Genomic DNA, 27,960 nt, shown 5'->3' with positions numbered 1-27,960 from the left:
TCTTCCTCCCCCCCCTCCGACTTTTTTCCGTCACACTTCCTATTGGTCGACGGAGAGCGCAGGAAGAACCGCCCCATTTGTGGCGATTGGCTGGCCTTGAGAGCAGGGTTCCCGGATGTTGAGACGTTACAGACGGATATAAAGGGCTCATAGAAGGCGGGAGAGGGTGCAGTTTTGAACTGGAGCTGTCGCTAAATAGCAGGGGCGGCAATCGAAATAACCGAAAAAGTAGCCGTATTCGATTGGCCTAGACGATCCTCTTCGTTTCTCCTCCCGCTAGCGGAATCACCTCACTGAAAATGGTAAGATGTGGCTAAAAAGAAGAATTGGGAAAGGGGGGGGGGGCGCCCGGCTGAGCTGGCGGATTTTTCTCAGAAGCGAGACAGCCGTTGATGAAGCCGTTTGTAACGTATGGGTACTCCCAACAGAATTCAGACTTGAAAGAATTGAGGGGGGCGAAGCAAAGAGTCACACCCGCACACACACACGGCTCACCCTACTGCGGTGGTCGGGCGTTTTAGAGTTCTTGAGGCGCATGCGCCCATGGCCGGGCTAGGGAGGGCGGTGTGCGCGTGCGCGGCGGCTATTTCCGTGGCGGGCGGGGGGATGCCCGGCGTGATTCCGCTCAACGCGCATGTCTCATTTCCCGCGCTTCCCAGGCTCGGTTTGAATTCCGAAGAACAGCCGCGTGATTCCTATCTTGGGCCTTTGCAAGGATGGTGGATGCTAGAAAGGGACTCTTTCCTAAGGGAAAGAATATGTGGTGTGTGTTAGGGGCTAACGTTTATGTAAGTGATTTTTTTCCCCCTTTTTTTCCCCTTCTCCAGGCTGGAGGAAAAGCTGGGAAGGACTCCGGAAAGACGAAAACCAAGACTGTATCCCGATCACAGAGAGCCGGCTTACAGGTGGGTGATCCCCAAACTTGGCAACTTTAAGCCTTGTGGACTTCAACTCCCAGATTCTCCAGCTATGCTGGCTGGAGAATTCTGGGAGTTGAAGTCCACATGACTTAAAGTTGCCAAGTTTGAAGACCTCTGGTTTAGGTCATCTGTCTTACAGAATCAATATGTTTTGCCTCTTCGGAAAAGGGAAGAAGTTAAAATATTTATTAATCCTTTTAGAGCATCACTAGTTGCTGTTTTTTTTAAAAAAAACAACTACGTAGATTTGAAACAAGTATTTAGGTACATTTGAAAGATGAACAGTGGTAAATACTATATTTAGATGTTGAGCTTTTTTTTTTCCTGTGTGTACAGTTTCCTGTTGGTCGTATTCATCGGCACCTGAAATCAAGGACAACAAGTCATGGACGTGTGGGGGCTACAGCTGCTGTTTATAGTGCTGCAATCTTGGAGTACCTCACAGCTGAGGTGAGAGCTTGGTTGGGATAAAAGAATTTACATTATAGGACTTAAAAGATAAAATACTACAACATCCTATATCTCAAGTACAGTAGCTGTATTTATTAGATTTCTTAATGTTTTTTTCTGTTCCAAAAGACAAGCTATAGTTATCCCAGAGAAGCATACAAGCAATATAAATTGATGCAAATAAAAACAAATATTGTTTCAAAGATCCCTAAGCATTTTTCTCTTAGCATAGCTAATATATGTTGAGGTAAAGGAAGAAATTCAGTGGGAAAAACAAAACAAAAATCCCAAATTGAAGTACAAAAGGGGACTGAAAAACACTATGGTATGTGAACTCAAGTATGAACAGTAACTGAGCATAAACAGCAACTGAGGATGTTGGCTGTTAAAATCCAGATGTAGTTTGTCTACCAATTTACAAATTGAAATAGACACAGCAAGCACTGGAGATTACGATCTATATATGTATAGTTGTATGATGTTGGCTGTTACTTTTGGACCTCACATTTTGGGTTTCTGCCAGATTGTTCAGGATCAGCCACAGTTTGCAGAACAAAAGCTTCAAATGTTTTGGCTATTCAAAACTTTAGTTTAAAAAATACAAGATGGCAGCCCTAGTGTCAACAGCTCCCACTTCAACATATTCTCTGACTTTTCTGTTCCTGAAATTCTGTTTCCTTCTGCAGTCACTGACATCAGCCTTTTCAATTCTTTACTACTATAAATCACTGCTGTCCAAAGCAAAGCAGCCAGAGTTAGTTTGTGTTTATGTACACACATAGAACAAAACACTCAACATATTTTTCAATGTGGCATATACTACCTGAAAATCACTGTTCAATAGGATGTTATGCACATTCATGATGCTATGCTGTGGACCTATTGCATTACCATAGCTCAAGGGGGAGTGTGCCATTCTCCAAGTTCCTTTCCAGCATTTTTGGTATGTTCCAGGATAGACTGTCAAGACATCATTTGTGGGGACCAGCTTCCTTACCTCTTCGTAGGTCATTGTATCCTCAATGAAGGCATGACTGTTTGGCATTTTAAATGGGCTGCTTTGCAATTAACAATTTGTCTTGTTTTCATCTCTATAGGTTCTTGAGCTGGCAGGGAATGCATCTAAAGATTTGAAGGTAAAGCGAATTACTCCTCGTCATTTGCAGCTTGCAATAAGAGGTGATGAAGAACTGGATTCATTAATCAAAGCAACAATTGCTGGTGGAGGTATGTGCTAATTTTACTATTTTGTGGCATCTCTAGTTGGTAATATTTTAGTGATTCTGTCGCCTCACTTGAATAAATCTTTCCTTTTTTTTCTTTCAGGTGTAATTCCACATATTCATAAATCTCTCATTGGAAAGAAAGGTCAACAAAAAACAGTTTAAAGAATTACTTATTAGAACTTTCAAAAAGCTATGTTGTCCATTTTTAGTGGATTTCCACTGGACTTCATCTGTGAAATACAATTTTGCCTTTCTTTAATCTTGAAGATGGAGCCCATCAAGCTTTCTAACCAAAATTCTGCATTGAAGTCTGAATCTTATTTAAGTGTTACATGGCTTCAGAGAAGCTATTGTCTGTAGTGGTTCTTGACTGTTTTAGATATGTTGGATTTTAATGGGATTCTTGACATTGTTGCTACTCTGTAATTTTTAATGCATTGAGTACATTTATTCAATTATACTATGAAAATTTAAAACAGATTTGGACATCAACATTGCTAATTAAATGAAATTATAAAAATTTGAATTCTAAAGCTTCGATATCACTCTCGTATTTAAGATCAAAAAGTTCCAAAAGAGAAATATCAGCATTGTCTATGTCTTTGTACAGAACCTTAAGTCTGGTGAAGGAGTTAAATGAATGGATTGCTTTAAGGCATTTGAATCATTTTTAAGTTGCTGGAAATGTGTATGATTAGTTAGGTCAAGTTCTTGAAAAGTACTTTACAGTAAGCTATGTATTTATATTGTTTAACTATTTGGTCCCCATTTCATGGAAGCTGCTGATCTTACTGAGTGCTAATGTGCATGCACTATGCTAGCATGCATAGATTAAAACCCTTGCAAAACTTCCAATCACTGCCAAAGGAATCACATTAAGCCATATAACTTGTATGGTTTTAGTTTAATGTGTAAAGCTAAGCATTGTGACTTGTATGCCACATTTGACCTTCGGTACTGTTCATGCCGTGCCTTCTAATAATCTTCAGTACTTGCAGCTGCATTGCTTCAGCTACCAGTTGAAATAAGCATTGCTTAGATAATTCCATCCAGTTCCCAGTATACTAAAATTGAAATCTCCAATTGAACTTAATATGCTCATATAAGACTGTCCTCTCCCTTTCCTCACTCACCTAAAAATACATGCCTTAGAATGTATAATTTCATAAAACTGACATTTTGTGACCTATGTTTCCTGGGAAGAGGACTATATTACTTGAATTTACTGTATTTCTGCCTTGTCAACTGTGTATGTCATAATAGATTGTTAATTTGTTTAAAGAAAAATGTACATTCTAAGTTTATTAAATTAAAACGTCATAAACCTTAAGTATTTCTATAGAACATCAATTAGTTTAGATTAAGTTGTTGCTGAAAGATTTTTAACCATATGGTTGTATTGACCCCCAATTAATGAGTTGGAAAAATAAACAGGTATTACCTGTTCTAGTGGGCATGTACAAATAAAGTTACTGAAAAATACTTTTGTGATGCTTACTTGATAAAGCAGACAGCTTTGATTTCAGCATACAGTACTGTAATGTGGGAAAGCACTGAGTTGCATGCAGTGAGTCATAGGTCTTGTAGTGTTAGACATGGCTTGTTAATGCCAAAACTGCCTTGCCAAAAAATAGTAAAGGATGTATTTGCCATATTAATTTTGTTTTGGATGATGGGAGCTGGTCTAATGGCCCTTAATATTTACTAATTTAATAAAAGCACTATTTACCAATTTAATAAATGGGTTATGAGTCCTAAAACATGAATGATAAGCTGCTTGAGGTTGCTCCCCAGTATCCCTGATCTGGTTTCAATCATCTGGAATAGTTTTGGGGATACTTACCGTAATAGCCAGGTGAAAAATAAAGTTTGGGTAGTGGCACCGTCTTAATACTGCTAGTAAAACCAAATTCAAGGCAAATACCTCAAGAGCAAAATGAATTGTAAAATGACAAGTCTGTTAGTCTACTAAGAATTTAGCAAGAAACTGACCGAATAGAAATTGAACCGTTGAAACCTTTTAAAAGCGGGTTTAGGTTAAAACTCCGGACGCCTGGCCAAAGGAGGAAGGCTGGCTGTAACTACGTGGCCGCCCGCGCGCTGCTGCCGCCTCCATGAAACCGACCGAGCAGCGCGCAGAACCGGCATTTTAATCCAGGCCGTCCCGGCGCGTGCGCAAAGGCAGCTCCGCTACCGGCTGCAGAGCTTCCCGGAAGCGAGAGGAGCAGTAGCGGCTCTGCTGTTTGTAGCGGCCCAGGCGCTTCGGGGTCTCAGGCCGCGACGTTTGTGGGGGGCCACCGGCGCCTGGCGAAGGGAGGACGATGTACCGGACGAGCGCCGGCGGCAGCGGCCTAAAGCGAGCTTAAGGCCGTGCGAGCAAAGTCGTCGCCGCCGCCGAGTCAGCCCCGGCGCCCGGTTCCCTCGGCGCCCGTCCGGCTGGCCCCGCCGCTCTGGCCCCGTCAGGCCCCTTTTCTTTGCGCTGCGGCGGGCGGAGGCGGCGGAAAGAAAAGCCCATGGAAGGGAACCGGGACGAGGCGGAAAAATGCATCGGAATCGCGCGAGAGGCCCTGGAAACCGGCAACCGTGAACGGGCGCTGCGCTTCCTCAATAAGGCCCAGAAGCTCTATCCGACGGAGACCGCCAAGGGTAAGGCACGGGTCGCCCTTAGGCCAGTGGGGACCCGGCAGGAGCCATCCCGGCGCCCTTTCCTTGCAGAGCATCCCCGCCGCTTGAGACACGTCAGTCTCGGTGAAGGATGGTCCCGAGGCCTGGAGCGCTCCTTCTCCGGCTTGGCGGGATAGGGGTTGGAGGTCTTTACCCCAGATGAGGGGGGGCGCAGCTTCTGGTGGGGGCTTTCATCAGTATCGGGGCTCTTAAACAAAGTTCTTAGATAAGCTGTGGTATGTTGACTAACCCACATTCAACCCCCTAAGCTTTAAAGTAAACCATAGTTTCCTAAAAGCAACATTTTGGCTTGTTCATGCTATACTGTAAGCCAAAATCAGACCATATTATTGCTTTATTCTCTTCCTTCCTAGTACCTATCTTTCTAGTACCTATATCTTTCCACTTATCTTTGCCTGTATCTTTAAATTTTATGTTGTTTTATTATTTCCTGGTATAATTTGATGGCTTATTAGTAACCTATGACTATCACTAAGTCTTGTATCTTATGATTCTTGATGAATGTATTCTATTTTATTTTTCTTTATGTACACTGAGAGTATATGCACCAAAGACCTTGTGTGTCCAATCAGCCAATAAAGAATTCTATTCTATTCTATTCTATTAATGAGGTATATAACCCCAGCCTTGTTACCATTGGCCTTCAGAATGCATATACAGAACATTACATGTTGGTCTGCTTATTTACTGTTTATTCTGAGAAGTGTGTGGGTCATTGAGGGTAGCAAGTGCATCTTTTTTGAGGAAACTTCCTGATAATATTAATACATTCAATAAATTATTTTAATAATGGCTAGACTGACCTTGCGAGATCACTCTCTAACAGGATTTGCATAGCAGCAGATTTTATTCCAGAAAGTTCTTTAGAGCACAGGGTCTGCTTGAAGCTCTTTAAAGCAGCTGCATCTTTTCCCAGGATTTCATAATTGCTTTAAAGAGTTATACGTAGGTATTTTATTTATGATCCCACGTGCTCCAAAGAACATTTTTGAAGCTGGATTCAAACAATTTCTATCCCAAAGGGAGAGGGAGGCTGAAGCAGCTGTTCATCTTAGACTGCATAGTAAATTCACATTTTAACTAGATATTCTTTTGTGAAGAAATTCTGTTATATGATATTTCATAATTTATATACATGCTCATTATGGTATTCCCTTTTCAGGTAAGGAAAGTTATGAAAAAGTTGTAGCAAATAAAATAAAGTAAAGCCATGAGAAAAATAAAGGGAGATGTAATTAAATCTAGTTTTTATTAATATCCTTCAGTATACATTTCCATAACTTTCAATGTAAACAATTTATCCTTGTACTGTGGCCAGATACCAGTTCAACACCCCCTTTTAAAGTCATCATCTTCCTGTCTACCCATTTACTGTTCTTCATAAATTTATATCCTAAATGTATTGTATTCTTGTGTTTATCTTATAATTAGTAGAATGCAGGCCCAAAGCTTATTCTTATAAAATAATCTTCAGTTTAGAGATCATAGCTTGCCTAAAGTAGTGTGAGCATACTTTGAGGTTAAACTTTGCTTTGGTTGCAGTGGTGGCACATTGGTAAAAATGTGCCAAAACTACCTTGGATAGTTGATATTGATAATATCAATATTATAGCAAGGAATGCTACATTAACAAAGGTGAAATCAATGCTGGTAACCTAACAAAGACAGTTTGTTAGTTAATTAGGGGCATGTTATGTTTTATGAGCCCACAAAATTTGGGTAACCTAGTAAACCATATTTATTTTTAGATTTATATTACACCTTTATTTTATACAACTGAGCGAGTCTATATAATTGCTCCTACCTCCTGTTATCTGGTCCATAGTCACCCAGTTGGCCTAAGAAAGGACTAAAATTCACATTCCCATGCTTCTTACTCTAGTATTTTAACCACTACAGCAAACAATTTAATGGGTTAAATTTACTGGATAGTTATTTTATGTGAGCATAACCACTGATGTAAATATGCAAACTCGTCAGTTTCAGTGAACTATGTTTATGTGTAAAATACTTAAGTGTTTTTGCAACTTTTCTACCCTCCAATCAGGATGACTAGTCCTACAGCCTTATAGTAGCCCTTTTTGGTTTTAACTTTTATATAACTCACTATCCTCTGCTCTTCCACTCCCTTGGCCAATATGGTTTTGTTGACAAAATCTTAGAATTGTAGCCATGATTCCTCTAGATACAGTAAGAGAAAACTGCGTTTAGGATAGCATTAAAATTGGTTAAGAAGGTTCAAGTTTTTTATGTGTTTGGTAGAGGGGAATGGTAAAGGATAGTGAAATTTAGGCATTCAAAGTTTCCATGAATGTGAGAAAAATGGTAAGTCAGAGATCTACACTTTACAGCAAGATAGCCTAGGTTTTATGTACATGTGTATTTTTCAATATTTCACCTTAACTAGTTATTGGGGGGAAATAAAAAGCAGTGAAACAGATTTCCATGTGCTTGAAGCACATCTTTGGTAGCCCTAATGCTGGAAACTTTATTCTTTTAAAATAGTAACTTAAATATTTAAGATAATGAATACGTTCGGTGCCACATTCTTCAGTGTGGTTGTAGAATTGCAATTTCCCAGTTTTCTTTGCTGATGCTGCATCCTGTTTTCTATGTTCTTGGTTTGTTACTGATTTATTTCTAATTTCCTATCTGATGACCTTTTCCTATTGGCTTTTTATTCTTCAAGTCAGTTTCGAACTATTTCTAGAAATGTTTTGGAGAATAGCATGATTTGTAATATAAATATGCTGTAGGATATTGGCTGAATAGATAAAGTGCAGAACTACAATATATGAAAACATATTTGTTTATTCAGTTTACTGTATGTAACCACCCATTGTAAATGCATGGATCTGGGTGGGTAACTATGAATTAATCAAGATAAAACATCACAACAAATAAATACTATATACAGCAACTGAGATAAAAATCCATCCAATACAACAAAACTATGATATATTATAGGCTCAACCACATTATTTAATAAGGCCCCAGGCTGGGTAGCAAAATTTCTTTCAAGGTCTTATGAAAGGCCTGTAGGATCAGGGCAAATATAATCTCCAGGGGAATGATATTCCAGAGGCCAGGTGACAAGACTGAAAAGGCTCTCTTCCCAGTTCCCACTGATACTATCTAATAGATGAAACCCAGAGCCATTCCCATGTCAAAGAACTTTATAGGTAGCAACTAACTCTTTGAATTTAATTTTCGAAGCATAGTGGTAAGTCATTTAGCTGCATTGCAGTGGTTCAATTTGGGAAATGACCAGGACATAGTGACCATGATAAGAGCATCCCAGTCTAGGAACAGATACACAAGTAGCTGGGAAAAGGCCTTCTAACCAGAGTTGTCACCTGCTCTTTAAACAGGAGCCATGAATCCAAGAAAATCTCTTGTCATAGAACTCTAAATCAGGAGTCCCCAACCTTCAGGCAGTGAACCAATCCCGGTCCGTGGCCTCTTGGGAACCAAGCAGCGCAAACAGCGGACGAGCTTGAGAAACTTCATTTGTACATGCGTGGAAAAACTGTTGTGCATGTGAAACCATGTTCTTCGGTTGCTGCCACTGCTGCTGCCGTTATGTGGAACAACACCGCTGCTCTAAATTATCATTTTTTAGAGTTGTACAGTACTTCAGAATTGATTCCTAAGGAGATGCTTCACAGTCCTTTAGAGGCCTGCAATCCTTAAAAGCAGTCATGTCTTTTTCCACCATCATTCAAAGATCATATTATTAAATTTATACAGTAATATCAATGATTTATCTTTAAATTCTTCTGTGACTTGTGGAGTGCAACATACTTGCAGCTTTACAAGGACTTTTGCTGATAATGTTTAAAAAGCAAAAGCAGCCTTACCTCAGATTTTTTTTAGGTGAACTCATAATTAAATGTCTATGTATTATGTTTTTTTCAAGATATCCTCAAAATAACAACTGATTATCAGAAACTAAGCAGAAAAGCCTTTTTAACATTACCTGTCTCTAAATTAAACCAGTTCACTTCATAGGCATGCCTAATATTAGCATGCTACAGATTCAAGGGTAAGACAAACCTTGTTTAAAGGACCCATTTAAGTAAGATGCCTGATGTAAAATACACTCATTTGATGCCGTAGTTAAAATAAAGCCTTATAGTTAAAAATTCCTGAAGAGGTTACATTTGAATTTTCAGATGAACAAATTTGTTCAGGGGTATTGTGGATGACTAATTTATCTTTTGAAATAACCTGTTTTAGCTTAACCTATAAGTTTTTGATTCATGAGGGGCTATTCATTTTTCACAATGTTGCTAACGCTGGTGGCCCTAAGCAACAACCATAGTGCAATTTGCAGTAAACTGAAATTGGACCCTTTAAAACTAGTTGTAAATGATCATAGGGTTGTTTCAGAGAGTAATCCAATTACCATTAGATATATTTACACCTTTCTGTCTGAATTATACAATGACATTCTGCAAATAATAGTGCTGAGCTGAATGTAACATAACATGCTGTTTTAGCTTTGAAATAAATCCACACAGGTTTTATGTTTACAAATATATTAGGATCAGATTAAAATGGTTGATGCTGAAGAACTCTAGGTGAGGAAAAACATGATGGCAGGAAGCCTTGAATAGTTGGCAATTTCAGTTAATGATTTCTTGTTTAAACAGCTGGTTTGCAATGTTATCTATGTATTTCTTGGGGTTTATATACAGCTGTGACCTAGTTGCATTTCTGAATGACTTGTTTTAAAGGCTAATGGGATTTCACAAATTCTTTTTGTATCACAATTGGCCTTAATCTCAATGATATTTTCAAGCTCATTTGATTCACATTTCTCACTTTTTTTTAATGTTCTTCCTGTGGAAGGATGAGTTATCTATTCTTTTTTGTACTCAGTTTCATCTTGAGGGCCAACCTTGAAATATAGGTCAATATAAACTTTAAGAAAATGTTATAACTTCAGCTAAACCTTACTTTAGTCCTATAATACAACATCCAAACAAATGATTTAATTTGCAATTTCACAGTCAAACAAATTCACCAGTTGACAATTAAACATGCATATAATTGTTGAAACACATCATAGGAGTAAAAAAAATTATTAACATTTTCATTCTAGTTTTGAATATATTGCTTGAAAATGTATTATTCTTTGATTATAGTTTACATGGTCTTTACTTGGCAAAGGGAAAGGGAGAAAAGTGAATATGATTTATTAAGAAAAAATTATTGGGTATATTCCAGATACTGTTTTTTTATTCTCCGATCATTATTTGGAGCTCTGAAAAATATTTGAGTTTAAAGTAATTATTTCAATCCTGTTAATTTGACTTTTACTTTCTAGCTGTTCGACAAACATATTACAATAGCATGAGTTACCATTGGAGATATCAACAATGCTTCTTCCCTTAAAGATTGTAAGCTGCCCTGCTATATTTTTAGTAGTAATTATATTGATAGAAATTAGCATGTAAGGAGTTTCAAGGTATCATGATTAAAACCAGCTAATATTTTTATCTCAAGCTGCTACTTAAAGTAGTGATTTATTTAAAATGGTGAGGTTTTTTTCCACTTATTATAAATGGATTATAAATGGAGTTTTTTTTCTGTCTATTCTTACATCATTGGAAGTCCTGTAAGTTTAAAATATGGACTAGCTAAAGTGAAATTTGGTTTAAATCATCATGTATAGTATATGCTAAATTTTATTCAGTCTAGTGGGGGTGGCGTTGAACCAGGTAGGAGCAAAAGACCAAGCTCTAACCACCATCTTACCACAGAAGCTCACTGGATGCCTTTGGAGCAGTCACTCTCTCTTAGCTCAGTCCACCTCGCAGGTAATCCTTGTTTTCCAGCTGTTTCTTCAGAATCTGTTTGAAGCTACAGTAATGTTGAAAAAGTAGGGTTTATGACCAGTCCTTGTACTTGAAACTGTCGCAGCATCCCCATGTTCTCATAGACATGATTGGAGTGCTTGGCAACTAGCAACAAGCAAAGTCAGTGCAGAAGCCAGCAGTAAGTCGCAAGTCATAGTCACATGACATTCCCATTAACAACCACAGTGATTTACTTAAGAGCCACCATAGTTGTAAGTTGGTCATGTGAACTTTCACTTAACAACCACATCACTTAGCATTGGAGTTGCTGATCCCAATTGAGGTCCGTAAATGAAGATTAGCTTTTCCCTTTGTAGTGTTTTTCTTGCATTTTTTTTAATCAGCTAATTGTTGATCTACTGGTTGTGTGGGAAATTGATCAATCATCTTGTTGTCCAAGCTTGACATTATGGGCTGAGAGAGACTGACTGGCCCAAAGTCACCCAGCAGCTTTCATGTCTAAGGCAGGATTAGAACTCATGGTCTCTTGATTTTTAGCCTTATACCTTAACCACTAGGCTAGACCCAAGTGAGGACTACCTGTGAGAAGAAAAAGACTTTGCCATTTTGAGCTCTGGCATAAACTGTGTGGTATATCGAAATCAAATAAATAAGCAAACGAATAATTGCATACTGGGTGAAGGCATGGATAAAAATATATGGGCTGCCTTAGGTTCAGAAAAAGAGAAATTCAAAAGGGTGCTAAACATATTTGATAAGCTGTTAATTGTATGGCATTGAGGGTATAGCATAGATTGTATCTTAATTTTTTTTACTACAAGAAACAGTTTACAATTAATATATTTTAAATTGGAACTGTTAAGACTATGACATTACAATTGCCACATATTTCATTAGTTCAGATCCTTGCGTAGATAGTACTTCATTTTCAGAGTTGTATCGTGTTAACACCTCGATAGCAAGCATAGAAATGAGAATATTTCATTTAGTTCATTAAATTTAAAAATTCTATAACTGCATTGGCTACACCATGGATATGTGATTAAATTAAATAACTTCATTATCTCAAATTTCATTCATATATGCATTCATGTAATCATACATTTACACAAGTCTGTTAATGTTAAGATAATAAATTATAATTAACTCCAATTGTTATATACACATATTTTTATAGTTAGCCTTGGTTTTCTTTTATTACCATCCTAATTTCAACTTGTAGTAACATGACAATTACTTTAAATGTTTTAACTATACACTTATATGTGAAAAACTTCCCCAACATGCCCTTTCTCAGACTTTCTAGCTTGATGAATATGGGCTGCTTTTACATAATTTATTTTATATTTACTATGCCATTTTTTATTTTTCGCTAATAAAATTATCATATACCTCTTACAGTGATTTAGACTGTATGAAATGACTGTGCAACCATTTAAGTATTAAATGTTACAAATGTTTGCTAGATGATTGACAGTACCTACATTTATCGGAAGAGAAGAGGCTAATATTCTTTGTTGTTTGTTTCAAGAAAGATAAGCCTGCAAATCTATGCATGCTTACTCAGGGGATAGACTCATTGTACCCAGTGATAATTACTTTTGAGTAAACAAATATAGACTTGTGCTAGCAAAAGCAAGTACTATAATTAGATAAAAGTCAGATTTTTTAAAAATGTCTATCCCTATGTTACTGAAGATTGGAGCAGGAAACCCTTCATTCTCAATTTATTTATAAATAACGTACAGCACTGTGTGTATGTGTGTGCATTTCTATACAAACATTTGACTTTCGTATCTTCTGTTAGAGATGGAAATATTTGAATGTTTCATTTGCACTTTTTTTCTCTTTAGTGTTATTGGAGGCAATTATGAAGAATGGGAGTGCAGCTGGAAGTGGTACTCACTGTCGAAAACCAGCAAGTAAGAATGATAAAAGTAAAACTAATAGCATGAAGGACAACAGTGGATCAGGTGAAATTGGAAAGACTTACACCAAGGAGCAAATTGAGGGAGTTCAAAGGTATTGATTGCTCTATAACTTCATTAATTTAAAAATTAAATTAAAAAAAAACAATGCCTATCAGTAATTTAAAAAGTACCCAATTGCAGCCGTGTCGCTGTGTTTTTAGTTGGTTGATATAGTCAAGATACTATGCTGTTTTTAAGTCAGGGCTTTGGGGGGAATACTTTTATCACCCAAATGCTGCAATCTTTTGAATGGTCTCATAGGATTTGACAAACTAATGAAAAAGTGTCTTGGTAATATCAGATGAAGCCTGATACAATTTGAAATAGTTTACTGATCACAGCTAAAGTTTTTGTTTGTGTTATGAACAAATTGTGCATTTATAATGCATATATCAATAAGTTTAATGGTTTCTTACATTGAAGGTTTTATTTTGAACATACCTATTTTGTAACTGTGGTTGTATGTATTTTAATCATTTCATTTTTTTTTAATATAGTTTTTGAGCTTTTATCTGTTTATAATTGCCCTAATAAAGCTTTATTTGAAACGAAATTAGGATGAATTCATTATACTTTTAAGTAAGCTCTTTTTTAATCTTGTTCATCACATCTGTCCTTTGGATTATTTCTGCATTCAAAAGAAATTAGGCATGTATGGGATAACATTTTAAAGTAAAAGCAAAAAAGATATATCATAAGAAGAATGCAATTAAACTATAGGTGGTAAGGAAGTTGATGATGAAGGGCATTCAAAAGTGTGCTTTAAATTGTTTCATTGTACACTACCTTGTTTGTTCTGATCTTTTCTCAACTTTATAGAAATTATATTTCTTACAAGGATGATTTTAATGTTAGAGCAACCCTGACTAACATGGTTGTAAGCAGAATGAAGTTATCCAGTGAGTTTCGTAACTGAGTGGGAATTTTACTTTACATTTATCAATTGCAATCTAACACTGTTTATTGCCACATCAACATTGGTTTGTCTTGTTTTCAAGAGGAAAATATTTTTAGAAGTATTTCAACAATACGTGGAACATGTTATGGTCAGTCTCTGAATAGTAGTAATAAGAAACGTAAGAGAAAATAGGGCGGCTAATCAGTTCCATGTGCCCGAGTTTAGTCGATTTTGCTCTCCTCCTTTCTAATAATGTGTCGGTAGGCACCCAACGTAGGCTTGTTTTCTTCTCTGTCTTCTGTGTCGTATACACAAGAGACAGTGCTCCCTTTCAGATTGTTGTGGCTCTTCAACTGAGTGTTGCTCAGTGACCATTTGACTCAAGTGGGAGCTGAGAAAGATGCAATAGCTCTTTGCTGATTGCATAAGTATTAAGCAGTTAGGCACGAAGAATAAGGAGAGCGCAAAGGGCTGCTCATTTTAGTTATGCAAAAGAAATCTCCTGATAATGTCATAGGAGCTAAGTTTCATTTGCAGGCTTCTAAAAATTTAGCTTGGTTTTCTAAAAGCATCTTCACAACTAAATAGTAATAATTTGCTCACTGACTTCAACTAATTCCCTAATCTATTGATTTTTATGACTAAAGCAAAGTCTTGTTATATTATATTACAATAAGATAAAGTGCTCTTTCACTGAGGGGGAAGATATGAAACCTTTCCTTCTGGATTGACTTCATTTCTCTGGTCCATTCTGGAAAAGTAGTCACACTATCTATCCCTTGGGTGTTCTTTATTTTATAGTCTCTAATGTTTGAAACATCTTTCTTACTTGCTGCATCACTCGCCTGATAATACTTTAATTAATAATGAAGATAATACTAATAGTATTGATAATATTGAATAATATTAAAAGTACAACTCATGTAACTTTGTCAAGTGACTGAATCTGGATGTGCCTATTATTTTGTAGATGCTTTACTCTATCAAGAAAATAAATTAAATATATTAAAACATACTTTTATGTAAGGGTTTAAATATTTTCAAGTCTTTGGGGAAAAAAGGTAATTGTTTCCCAATCATTATATATAAATAAATCTGAACCTCTGAAAAACGGTGGTTTTTTTGTTTTTTGTTTTGTTAATCACTTGTGAGCCATTTACATCTTAGGTATGAGAATTTGGTTGAAATCATGGTGCTATAGATATGTGCCACAGCAAACCTGGTAAAATAAGCATTAAGTCTAAGATAAAAATATGAGCTGTAGAAAGAGTAGGAAAGTTATATAATAGGGATGATGAACCTGTGGCACGCGGAGCCATTTGTCAGGGCACGCGAGGCGTTGCTCTGTCAGCCTCTTTTTTTGAGGCCATTTTTCTCCCTTCCCAGGTTCCAGAGGCTTTATAGGAACCTGGGGAGGGCAAAAACAGTCTCCCCCCCAGAGACCCTCCAGAGGCTTCAGGAGCTTCCGGAGCGCAAAAAACCTTCCCTATGGGCAAACCGGAAGTTCAGGAACAGACTTCCAATTTGCTCATAGGGCTGGTTTAAGCCCTTCAGAGGCCTTCCGGAGGCTTTCCTGAAGCCTCCGAAGGACAAAAAACAACCCTACAAGTAAGTCACTTCCAGTTTGTCCGTTAGGCCGTTTTTAGTCCTGCAGAGCCTTTAGAAGGCCCCTGAAGGCTCCGGAGGGCTTTAACCGGCCCTATGAGCAAACCGGAAGTCTGTTCCCAAACATAGGGTCATTTTTTTGCACTCTGGAGGCTTCAGGGAAGCTCCTGAAGCCTCCAGGGGAGCGGGGGAGGCTGTTTTCACCCTCCCCAGGCTCCTATAAAGCCTCTGGAGCGGGGGGGGGGGGGGGGGGGGGCAAAAAAAGCATGCAAAAAATGGGAGAATCGTGACTATCATGTGTGCATGCGCACTGGGGGGTTGCACATTGCATTATAGGTGTGGCACGACTGCACACGACTCCCCTGCGCTCCCCCCGCTTATGGCACGCAAGCCAAAAAAGGTTCGCCATTGCTGTTATATAAGCTTGAAAATTAAACAATAACCTACTCACGTGTTTTGAGATTTAATGTGCATTAAAATTTGGTCTCTGAAGAATTACTTCTTGTTATTCTGCAGCATAAAAAAATGTAAGAATTACTATGAGGTCCTTGGAGTGTCAAAAGATTCAGGTGAAGAAGACTTGAAGAAAGCTTATAGAAAACTTGCTCTGAAGTTTCATCCTGACAAAAATCATGCACCAGGAGCAACGGAAGCTTTTAAAAGTAATATTTCATTATTCTTTTATAAGATAATGCTCCAAGGCAGAACTTACTATTGCCGCTGCCCTACTGATTATGTTACTTATACATCTTTTTAAAGAAGGATATATCCAGAAATGTATTCTAATTTTTTTAAAAAAAATCTGTGTGAGGATAAAAGTTCAGTCCAATTTCATTCTTCTGTTTGCCCAAGATAGATGAAGCAATTGACCTGTCAATTTTACTATGGGAAAAATTCAAATAAATAAATAAAAAGAGTTGAGTACGTTTAAGCAATATAAAATTGTTACAAAATAGGTCTTCCATCATCTCAAGATTGTTTGTATACATTACAAAACTAAGCATTTCAGGCTGTGCAGATTTTTAAAACAGATAACAGGAATGGTGATCACATTTCATTTTCAACAGCATGACTTGTGATGTATGGAAAAGAATATTCCAAATCATGCTATCTGAGTGTATATTGAATTTTTGCTTTGATATAAACCTATTGACTTTGACTTGCTGGTAAGTCATAATTGTATTCATTTCAGAATTTTTCTTCCTTTTTTCCCTTTAAATTCTATCTTCAGAAATTGGAAATGCATATGCTGTGTTAAGTAATCCAGAAAAACGCAAACAGTACGATCTCACAGGCAGCGAAGATCCCTGCAATCAGCCAGGCAATGGTAGATTTAACTTCCACAGGGGATGTGAAGCAGATATCACCCCAGAGGACCTCTTCAACATGTTCTTTGGAGGAGCCTTTCCAACAGGTTTGTTTTGCTGACAAAAATAACATTCAGACTTTTTTCTTTCTTTTTTTTTTTTTTGCTATCTATAAAATTGACTTAATCTCTATCCTAAAATAGCTTTCATTTGTAGATTGTAGCAAATTAATTAAATACTATGTGCATTAACAGATTATAAATTATAAAACTGCTCTAGGACAAAAATAGAACTCTTTTGAATTGCCTCACGCAAGGATGGGCAACTTTTTGATCAACCATACAGATGGATAATTAACATTTTTTACAAGCTTATTGCAGTGTGCATGATTGCATGCAGAATGGATGAGGAAATGTCATACAGTTTGATGGCAGCATATTCAGGGTTTTCTTTGCAATACAGGAACAGAAGATAGCTTAAGTATTTTTTTTTAATTTCTTTTTATGCTGCACTAAATCTATTTTAAGATTTATGCTATAATTTTCTTATACCTCTAAATAGCATCAAACAGGTTTGACAGATGTTTTTGGAGGGGGTTCTGCAGGTTATCATTACTAGATTCAAATGAAAGGTTTCTAATTCATTGATTTTATATTTAAGTTCTCATCAATTCTGTCTGCTTTTGTTTATAGGAAGTGTACATTCTTTTTCTAATGGACGGTCTGGATTTAGTCACCATAATCAGCATCGTCATAGCGGACACGAAAGAGAAGAGGAAAGGGGTGATGTAAGTTTCTCCTGACTAACTATTTCCTCAGTCTAATCTGGGATACCTTTCTGTATGTTGAATTTTCTAAACTTTTTTAAAAATAACATTTAATAAATGAATGTGCAAATAAACAATTAAAATTGAAATGCTAATAATGCTAATATAGTCTAATCTAAATTTTGGATTCATATGTGTGGTTTCTGAGGCATAAAGCTTACGTGGGTTGCCCTTAAGTACCACAGGCCATTGGGAGGAAGGAAGGAGTTCTATTTAATACAGGGGTTTGAAAAGGACATTTCTATTGCAGAACTACACTCCTTCCTTTAACAATTTTTAAAAGATTTTATCTAATCACCTTAATATATTGCTGCGTGATAAAAACTGTATAATTCTGGATTGTGGCTGTTTAGTGATACGGGAACACAATATTGAATCAGTTTCAAGATTGATTTTGTATATTGTTATTTTGTACTGTTTTCTCAGTCCTGGATCACATTAATTATGGGCGTAACAAATGTTCTGATTTCAAAATTCCATTATGCCAAGGAAACATAACATTTCAGGTTTAGAAGACCTGCAAAATGGTCTGATGGTGCTTTGAATTTGGAATTGTTAGAACTCAAAACATTTTATATATGTCTACTTGGCAAACCATGGATTGTTGAAATTAGAACACATTTTGAGGAAGCCTATTTTAACACAAGGTAATAGATTTTAAATATTTGTAAGTTACAATTAAACAATATTAAACTTAAAAATAGAATATTAATATCACAAGATTTATTAAGATGCACATATTTCAGAAGGTTTTAGGAAATACATTTATAGGAATCTGCTACAGGTACACATTTTCTGTTTCACTTTTATGGACTAGATAGTTTCCTTTCACTTTTTTAAAAAAAAACTAAATATCCTGCAATTCTTTTCATTGATTCCTTCTTGTTTTTCAGGGGGGGTTCTCCATGTTCATTCAGTTGATGCCAATTATTGTGCTGATCCTCGTTTCTTTACTTAGCCAGTTAATGGTATCTAATCCTCCTTATTCCTTATATCCAAGATCGTAAGTAACAATACTTTTATAATTATCTTTATCATTCCTACTTTGTTAAAAGTCACTGTCTATAAATAATTCTCATTTATTTCTTGCATCATCTTTTACCATTCTTCCCTTCCATTCCCTCTTGGGCACTATCCTTAAAATAACAACTGGGTATATATAGGATATTTATTTTTTGGTACTATATTTGATGAACCTGAAATGGATTGTGATCTACAAAATATATTCATAAATACTTAAAAGTAAACAAGGGTCTTTGCCCATTTTTTGCAAAAGAGCAAATTGTCTGTAAAATTGCTATTTTAAATTCATTCTTTTGATTCTACATTGTTTAGAGCAACATCTTTCTCTCTCTTGTATCAAATCAGTAACAATCCTATTTGTAACAAGGAAGAATGCAATCTTTTCCTTTTGTACATTTTTGTAGATATTGATCTAAAAACCTGATATGACTAATTGAAAATCCAGGTCTCCTCAGCACCATGGTAGAGATAGATAATGCTATCTAATTAAATGTCATGGAGGATTTAAATTAGAAATGGAAAAGTTACAAAAGACATTCTATTATTTCATTATTTATCAAATTTAATATCTGACTCTGGGCAGTTTATAGGTAAAAGCTATAAAATGATATGAAAAGACATGATTTTTAAAAAAACCATTAAAACAGAGTTTAAAAGGTAAAGGAGCACCTCCAAGATTACATACCACTCGTGTTAAAATCAAATTTCCATTTAACTGGAATTCTGGGTGATGGGAATGAGAGCAAGTTTGCATTTGCGAGAAATAACAAACTTGTTCATTTGGATTGTTTTAAACAATGTTTTTGTAGCTATTTCTGATATGAACTACTTGATTAATGTAATGTATATAGTGGAAATTGGCAAATGTGGCTGTATTAAAAGCTAAATTCCAGTAGCATGCTAGGATAGTGCCTCTGGCCTCATAATTATTGAGGCAGTAAATAACTAAGGCAATATTACTGAATTTGCAGCAATAATTATTTTCTTGGAAATTAAATAATAAATGAATAACTTGCATTACAGATTTGAAAGTTGTCTTGCTTTTCTTTACTAAGTGCAGATTTCGAAATATGCACCCGTGCTGACAATTGATATGGAATCTCTTTACAGGAGTTCAGGGCAGACTATCCAGATGCAGACAGAAAATCTGGGTGTTGTTTATTATGTCAACAAGGACTTTAAAAATGAATATAAAGGTCCAAATTTGCAAAAGGTGGAAAAGAGTGTAGAAGAAGACTATGTTTCAAATATTCGAAATAACTGTTGGAAGGAAAGACAACAAAGTAAGTTTTAACAACTGACATTGAACACTTTCTCAAATACAGCTATAAAGAGGGAGTGGGGAATTTCCTGAGCAATGTTGGCTGAAGTGTGGAAGGAAAAAAATCCTCCAAATTGTCCAGAATTCTCAGAGATTACACCAGCAGAATTCTTCCATCACTACCTTTTTAGCATTTTATATAAAACTAGAGGTTACATAACTTCCATGTATCATTTACAAAATTTCCAGTTCTATTTTACCTCAGTCATGATCACTTTATGATTCTCTTGATTTACCTCCCCCGTCCAATTTTTTTAAATAGGATAAAAATGTTGGACTACTATTGGTAGCTTTTATGTATATTGTTAATTTGTGTAGAACTGCCTTCTATTAATTTTATTAATTTGGTTCTTTGAAAGCACTAGAGTGTGGAGTAATGGAGTAAAAACACTTGAGAAGGTCATACAAGTTCCTCTGAAGCATTGTAACATAGCAGCATTGGTAGCCAAGAAGCATTTTTCCTCACTGCTATTGCATCCTTGCAGTCATCTATTAACTTCTTCCAAGCAGCATAGTATTTAACATTTTGGTCATTGTATGTGTTCGGTGCTATTTTTTACTAGCATTTGTCACCATTTGAAGAACATAGTGATTGCTGATGAAGAAAAGGAGTTGTACAGAATCACATTTGGTATTTTGTTTGATGAATGACATTTTTCTAGATTGAAAAGTATAGTCAAGATGCTTGGCGAAACCTTACTAGCCACTTTTGGTTTGGCAATTCTATTTTCTGTCTTTGTATACCAGGAATGTCAAACTCGAGGCCCATGGGCCAGATCCGGCCCGGAGGATGCTTAGAACTGGCCCGTGGGGCCACCCTGGAAACAGAAAAGGACCACCCTGCGGTGCCTTTGCCAGCGAAAACATCTACCGATTTCCCTGCATTTATTTATATTTTGTTTGCAGAATTCTATCTTACATATTAAAATTCACATTTTAATAATTACATAAAACTATTGAATAAGGTCAACCAGAGGTTTCATATAACACCTAACCCTATTTTTTTGGTTCTTAACATGCTTGAGTTGATCGAGGTATAAACTGAAGTACCACCCAAGCAAATGGATAATTTTTGTATTCAGTTGAATAACTGATTCTGATAGATCTACAGAAATATATATGTAAATTTACGCCTTATTAGAAAAGTAGTGAAAGATCTTTAAAGCAATATGTAGAAAATGAAGATCAAAGCAATGTTTCCATTATCCATAATTTGAATGGGCATCTTTTTCTCTGTCAAATTCTGTACAAGCTATATTTAATGGAATGATAATGTTTCCTTCCTCCGTTTCTATTTTTAATGAAAACAGATATAAAAATATTTCACATTAAAAAATAGATGATAGATTATGAAGTAGAAGATACCCTTTTGTTATTTAGCAATATGTGGAAGAACCTAGACTGAGGGAGAAGCTGTTTAAATTTGATTTTCTGACATATTTTTTTTCATTTATTTTTAAAGAAACCGATTTACTCTATGCAGCAAAAGTTTATCGGGATGATCGCCTACGAAAGAAAGCAGAAGCTATTTCCATGGACAACTGCAAAGAGCTAGAACGATTAACCAGCCTCTATCGAGGAGGATGAGCTAAAGTTTTGACCAATATTGCTTGAAGTACATGCTTTCTAAGAAAAATACTGTTTCATCATGACAACTGAAAAGGAAAGATGTAAAAAATTCACTCCGTAGCTATTTCCAAAAACCTTACCCTGAAGTTTCAATATCATTTAATAGCCTCTTTAGGTAGTCTGAAACATAGGACAAAGATTGTTTACATTATTGAATTGTCCTTTATATTTTACTCCCAAAACCTCTGTGAACTTTTCCACAAGAAAGAAAGCATTTTGGACAAGCTGCTCCACTAGAAATGTAGATGAAGTTGTTCTCTTATTAAAATACTTGCCATGTAAATATATGTGAGACAATTACTTATATGTATATAAAAATGTTATGGACATCTGAAGGCATTTAGAATATTAAAAGTGTCAATCTTAATAGGTGGAATAAATAATATGACTACATTAATTCAGATGTCAGGTATGTGGAACTAAAGAAGAAAATGGAGGTTTTAGGTTTCTTTTTTTCATTTATTTTCTCATTAACAAAATTAAGATCTCTGCTGGAAAAGAGAAATGTTGTATATTGAATGTACTTGAGTTCCTAATAGAATATGTTGGTGTTCCAAAAGAATTCAGTTAAGCAAATGCTGCTTTTCAGACTCCTCCTTAGTTTGATTTTTATTTTACTTTTATTTTTTTTAATCATTCAATAATTTTGGAGCTCCAATTTCTATTTTGCTGTCAGTTAAGAAAATTGTTCTTAAAGTTCAGCCTTGTGCCTTTGTTTTGTGGTTAGTTGGTTCATCTTATTTCTGAATTGTCATCAATATTAATAGAAGCCATGGTCTTGTTTAAGGATATTAGTTAAAGTCATAATGTAGCAACTTCAGGCCATATGTATATGAAGGGTAGCACTAACGAAAGATCTGCTTCTAAAGATCTGCTTCTTTAGATCTGCTTCTAAAGATCATTTATGACATATTGCTATAATCACTTTTTCCAGTTTAAATTTAATGTGATTTTGGAAGAACTGAAGATAAGAAAGAACTAAATTTATATGTTTCTAAGCTACCATATAACTAATGTGGAAAAATATTTATTTTTTATTGATTTGTATACTTTGTTCTAAGGGCAGCCAATGTGGGATAGATTAGAAAGTAGCTTTCACATGAATCAGCACATCATTGTAATATAAAGATGCCATTTTTAACTGAAAGATAGTACTTTAGACTTATTTCAGTGAAACAACTTTCATTGTGGTCTTCTGCCTATAACATTTAGCTTTGAAAACTTGTAATTTTTCATAGGTGGCGCTTAAATTTCCTAGTACTGACTCATAAGGTCACATGAATAGTTTCATTACTGCTATGGAACAAAAGCCTAACCGATATGTGAGTGGCTTTTCTTTTAAACAGATAATTATAAAGCCACATTACTTCAGAATTGCTATTTTAATAGTACTTCAACATTTTTGTAAAAAGAGAAAAATGTGAAATGAGTTTTGGGTTAAAAAAAAAGCATTCTGGAACACTCCCATCAGAACATTTTTAGATAGCAAGTTTCTTGGTTGTTCTGAATTAGTTTAAAAATGAAATTCAGTTACAAACTTCGCTGAAAAAAGCAAGCCTACTGTAATCTATTTTCATTCATCTGCAAATTGTTGGACAAATAGTATATGTAAGATTCTGTCAAACTATTTTAGTTATGTCTTCAGTTTTATAGAGGAATAAACAATACAGATTCCCTGTAATTTTAGTTATCTATATCATTAATGAATTCAGCTTATTTTGAAGATCACTCAGGCTTTAGAGTTGCAAAATTATTATTTTTTATTTTGTGCTGCAATTACAGCTATCAATATAACCTTAAGTTCTATATGAACACACCTCCCTTGGTCTCTGTCTGTTCCTCATAGAACGAGGAAGGAGAAATGCTCCTTCACTTAATTCCAAGTAAATATGTTATAATGAATTCAATATTTTCTATAAATTCATAATTACAAGTGTATATACAGTTTTATAACTTCCACACATGATTATTTTTATTCGAATTTCACTGATATTGAAATAACATGTTCAAAAATCATGAAGCAAACTTGGACAAGTCTTCAAGTAATCCAAAATTAAATGTGTTCATGGTACTGGGATTTAACAGATTCTGCACAGAGATTGATGATTGAGAACTTAATAATGCAGCTCTCTCTGGGCATATGCAGCTATTGAGAATGTCAGGGTGCTCTAGGAGCATTTTATATTTGTATAAGTCTCTGGCCAGGCAACCACAGCCTGAACTGGGATAAACTGAAGCTCAAACTTCAGAAACCTGGGGGTAGGGGTTGATTGATAGAGAAAGCTTTCAAAACCTGCAGTTTAACCAGTCAGCTGAATGTATATAAGACACTTCTGTGGTCATCAAAAATATTTGGTAACTAATTTTCTAGATTTCCATAATGAATCTATGGGCTTGGATCTAAAGATGCACTTTCACTAGGAAGTTGTATTTGAAAGTGACTCACTTTATATTTATTCTTTTCACCTGCAGCTCACAATATAATACTTCAACTTAATCTCTTAAGAGCAGGTATTTGGGAAATTGCTAGTAAGAGCCTGCTTTTTCAAATTACCGGTATGCCTCTAAAATCCAAGCCTAAAGTGTTAAAGCAAAGCGTTGAAATTAATGGAACTTCTTCTGAAATAATATATGAGATTTGGATCTCCAAGGGTGAACTACTAATTCATAACAAGACTAATTAGCCCTATTAGTTTACATGCAGATGATATACTAGAATGCTTATACTTATGAATTGCATTAATTTATCCCTCTGGTCAGGGTTAAGGATGTAGAAAATTATGTTGATTATTTGCATTATACTTTATGTTTCTAGAATTGAGGTAATAGTTGCTATTCTTGAAATTGATATATAATTAAGCTTCAATTTTCAAGAACATTTATTTTCTTAGAGGTATCTTCCTCTAGGATTAATAAGTGGAAAGCATATTAATAGCATTAGTAATAACTGAAAACCTGGATAGTATTTCACTTTAAACATAGCTTTCAACTATAATTTTAATCAGGATTTATGCTGATATGACTAAAAGTTTTACCTTCATTATTTTAAAAAGTCTGTTCTTTAATGCACCAATTTAATTGGGCTGTGACCTAATTGCCTTATACCTTTTAATTTTACTTGAAAATAGCCACAAGGACTATAAATTTGATAACAGAATTTTACTAGGTACAAAAATCATTTCCATGAACACCCTAATTTCATTTTATTACCAAATCATGTTTTTTTTTAGTTTTGGAAGAAACAAAGTGGTTTAGATTAGTTAAAGAACAAAGGAAAAATAATTTTAAAAAGTCTTTCACCATACCAGCCAAAGATGAACTTCTTTTGAATGAACAAAAAGTTTGAAGATATGTTTATAGTTCTCTTGCAAATTTGTCCAGTTCTGTTTTCCATACTACAGGTGACTTTAGAGTTAGTTAAGGCATTTTTTTATTCCTTTGACCTAAATATTTCATGAATGGAAGGATTACTGGTTTCTTTTAAGTTGCTTTGATGTATTAAAAAAGAACAGTTGCAAGCTGTTTTTTCTTTCTTTAGAATATCAGTTGGATGTATTACAATCTGCACCAGACAATGTTATCATTCAGCTAGCCATAATCTTTAGCAGAACCAAACTTGACTTCCGCTATTAAAAAATACAAATTATTCTTATTTCAAAATAATTTAAAACAAATATTAAAATCTCTCTTCTAATACGTCAAGAAACAATCCAGCAAAATAAATGGAGCAATTGATGGAATTGAGGGACAATCATATTTGATATTATAGGCAGATCTTGCAGTACAAGAATCATTTACAGGAATAAAAATTATATTAATAGCAACCTTACATGAAAGTTTAAGCATGTGCTAAAACATGGATGATTACTTTTTGTGAACATAAATCAACAGCTGAGATTTCTGGATGGGCTTTTCCAAATCAATCCCATGGGAATTAATATAGGCCATTCTAAGTGCCTAATAAATTAGGGCCCCAAAGGTTTAGATTATCCGTAACCCATGTATTACTAATATTACAACAGCTTTTCTGATTTGCAGAATAACTGCACGTCTCTAGATCATATTCCAGCTTTGTTAGAATTTTGATTTTAAAATATGCCTTACGTTAAGGATTATGTTAAGGTTGCATATTTATATTTATTTATTTTTGTTAGCATATATGTTTTATTTCTTTTCACTGTACCAGTCTTTTGGTTTGAGAACTGCTGCTCTTATAAATGACTAGGTATGTATGCATCTGTGTATTGCTGTATTTCCTAGCATCATACCTCCAACTTGTGATTGTATAATATTGTATGACTAAATATGTGCAGAGAATAGCACAAGTAGTAGGGATTTGGATGTCATGACAAACAAAAATTGCCTGGAAGTTGCCATTCTTTTTCTTTCTTTGATAATCTTGCCCACTTTCAGTTAGGATACATATGATTACCTGAGAGGTGAGGTCTGAACCTTCACTGCAATGAAACTGTATTGGCTTATGTCTTTGCACCCATATGATGTATATAAGGAGATATGAGCAAAAAAATATTGATCACTTGCAAAAAGAAAAGAGAAAAAGAGAAACTGCCTTAATGGTGGATTGTTGTGCAAAGGTTGTGTGCAAATTCATCAGTAAATATTTCCTATGCTCATAATGATAGTTTGCAATAAGAACCTCTATCTGTGGCTTCATAACATGTAATTAGCCAATTCTAGTGCTAGTTCAGGTTTTTCAGCTATGTTCAAATATCTGTATGTTTGTGTATGGGAGGACATTCTGGATGAAGAACAATCAGAACTAAGAGCAAGTCAATTATCTTTTCCTCCTAAATTTCTCAAAATCTGCTCTAGACAAAACTTTTTGAAGAAGATATTCATGTAACACAGGAAGAAAACAGTTTGATCATATGAGCAAACCTTTGCTCATGAAACTTTGGATTTCACCCTCTTGTAGTACTTACAGAATCTACTATTAATTAAACCTGTGTAGATTTGCTTTTTTCTAAAAGCTATACTTATTTTTCCATTTGAATAAAATGAAATAATAGAGATGTCTTACTAACAAGACATTTCTTAACTGTTTGCTAACCTTTCACATAACAATCTGACAATCTGCAGTTTGTTCATAAGGTTTTATAAAACTTGATTAAATATGCAAGTTTCAGTTGGCAGGGGTGCTTTGTGAGTATAAATACATTTATTTTCAAGTAAATACATTTAGAATTTATTTGACCTGTTTTGTCTGCTTTAAAAATCTAAATGGACTTCAGTGTTAATTCTTGGAAGACCTGATAATGTTTTAAAATCAAGCTTTAAAAATCTGTCAAGAGATGCCCAGTAACAAAAATCCTTTAAAAATTAGAATGGCATCTTTCAAAAGAGATGTTATTTATCTGTACATTTATGGTTAGGAATAAAGAAAATAAAATTTTAATTTGTAATGTACCTAATATCAGACTTATATCAAAATAAACTATTTTCAGTGTGAATAGATTGTATCTAATTATTCAGCCGAACAAAGCACAGTACATGGAAGCAACAGCACAGAGACTCTGTAAAATTCTCTTAAATCCTAAATCAGAATTTACAAGTCATAACGTTTAAACCAAAACTGTAAATCTTAACCCATCAAGTTAATATGGTTTGTTTTGGCATACTATGTCAATATAAGTGTGTTTGTCAAATACAGTTTAATCTGTTGGGCAAACAAGTCTTATTCTTCTAATCAGATTCCTTTTATCTAATGGGATTAAAGAATCAGATACTTTTAAAGTATTCTCAGTTTATATTTGAGTTAGTCCTGCTATACTATAAAGACAGTTTATTGCATTTACAGAAGAAAATTTAATCAACAGAATACCTATTGTACTTCTCTCCTGTGCAGCCAGTAGTCTTGGTTTCCATGATATATTCCAAAGATTCTCCCATCCTTAAATTTAAAAGGAAGAAGAGAAAAAATGATTGAGTGTGAATATATTTCTGTAACCTTACTTGGTCTGCGCAGAGGACAAACAAAGAACAAAATATAACAAAAAGTAAAATTTGGACAAAATAATAAAATGACTTTTTGCATGACAGGATTACTACTGGCTAACTGTTCGTAATAGCAGGTTTCTAGCCTGAAAGGAGACAAACCACTCATTCATTGAAAGCTTGATCTCTAATAGGAGGTAGAGTAAAGGTATATCATCAAGTAAGTTTTTAAAAGGGCAATGAAGAAATACATGGAGTAACGTCTCAGATTCACTATGGTCTACGGATTTCATTAAATTTTATGAAAATTTAATGAAATC

At 35.1% G+C, this 27,960-nt stretch overlaps 2 protein-coding genes across 2 annotated transcripts; both read left to right on the top strand.

Annotated features, from left to right (window-relative positions):
• Positions 1-121: 121 nt before the first annotated feature.
• On the top strand, positions 122-4,078 carry LOC116513041 (histone H2A.Z). Its single transcript, XM_032223811.1, has 5 exons — positions 122-302; positions 828-905; positions 1,257-1,370; positions 2,468-2,597; positions 2,697-4,078. The coding sequence occupies exons 1-5, from the start codon at positions 300-302 to the stop codon at positions 2,756-2,758; spliced, it is 387 nt and encodes a 128-aa protein (XP_032079702.1). The 5' UTR covers positions 122-299; the 3' UTR covers positions 2,759-4,078.
• Positions 4,079-4,774: 696 nt separating this feature from the next.
• On the top strand, positions 4,775-27,156 carry DNAJB14 (DnaJ heat shock protein family (Hsp40) member B14). Its single transcript, XM_032223810.1, has 8 exons — positions 4,775-5,242; positions 12,960-13,128; positions 16,096-16,241; positions 16,811-16,993; positions 17,579-17,673; positions 18,606-18,715; positions 19,846-20,018; positions 21,519-27,156. The coding sequence occupies exons 1-8, from the start codon at positions 5,110-5,112 to the stop codon at positions 21,641-21,643; spliced, it is 1,134 nt and encodes a 377-aa protein (XP_032079701.1). The 5' UTR covers positions 4,775-5,109; the 3' UTR covers positions 21,644-27,156.
• The last annotated feature ends 804 nt before the right edge of the window (positions 27,157-27,960 follow it).

This window comes from Thamnophis elegans, chromosome 9 (genome assembly GCF_009769535.1).
Source record: "Thamnophis elegans isolate rThaEle1 chromosome 9, rThaEle1.pri, whole genome shotgun sequence".
NCBI lineage: Eukaryota > Metazoa > Chordata > Lepidosauria > Squamata > Colubridae > Thamnophis > Thamnophis elegans.
This window is presented reverse-complemented; position numbering and strand designations above follow the sequence as displayed.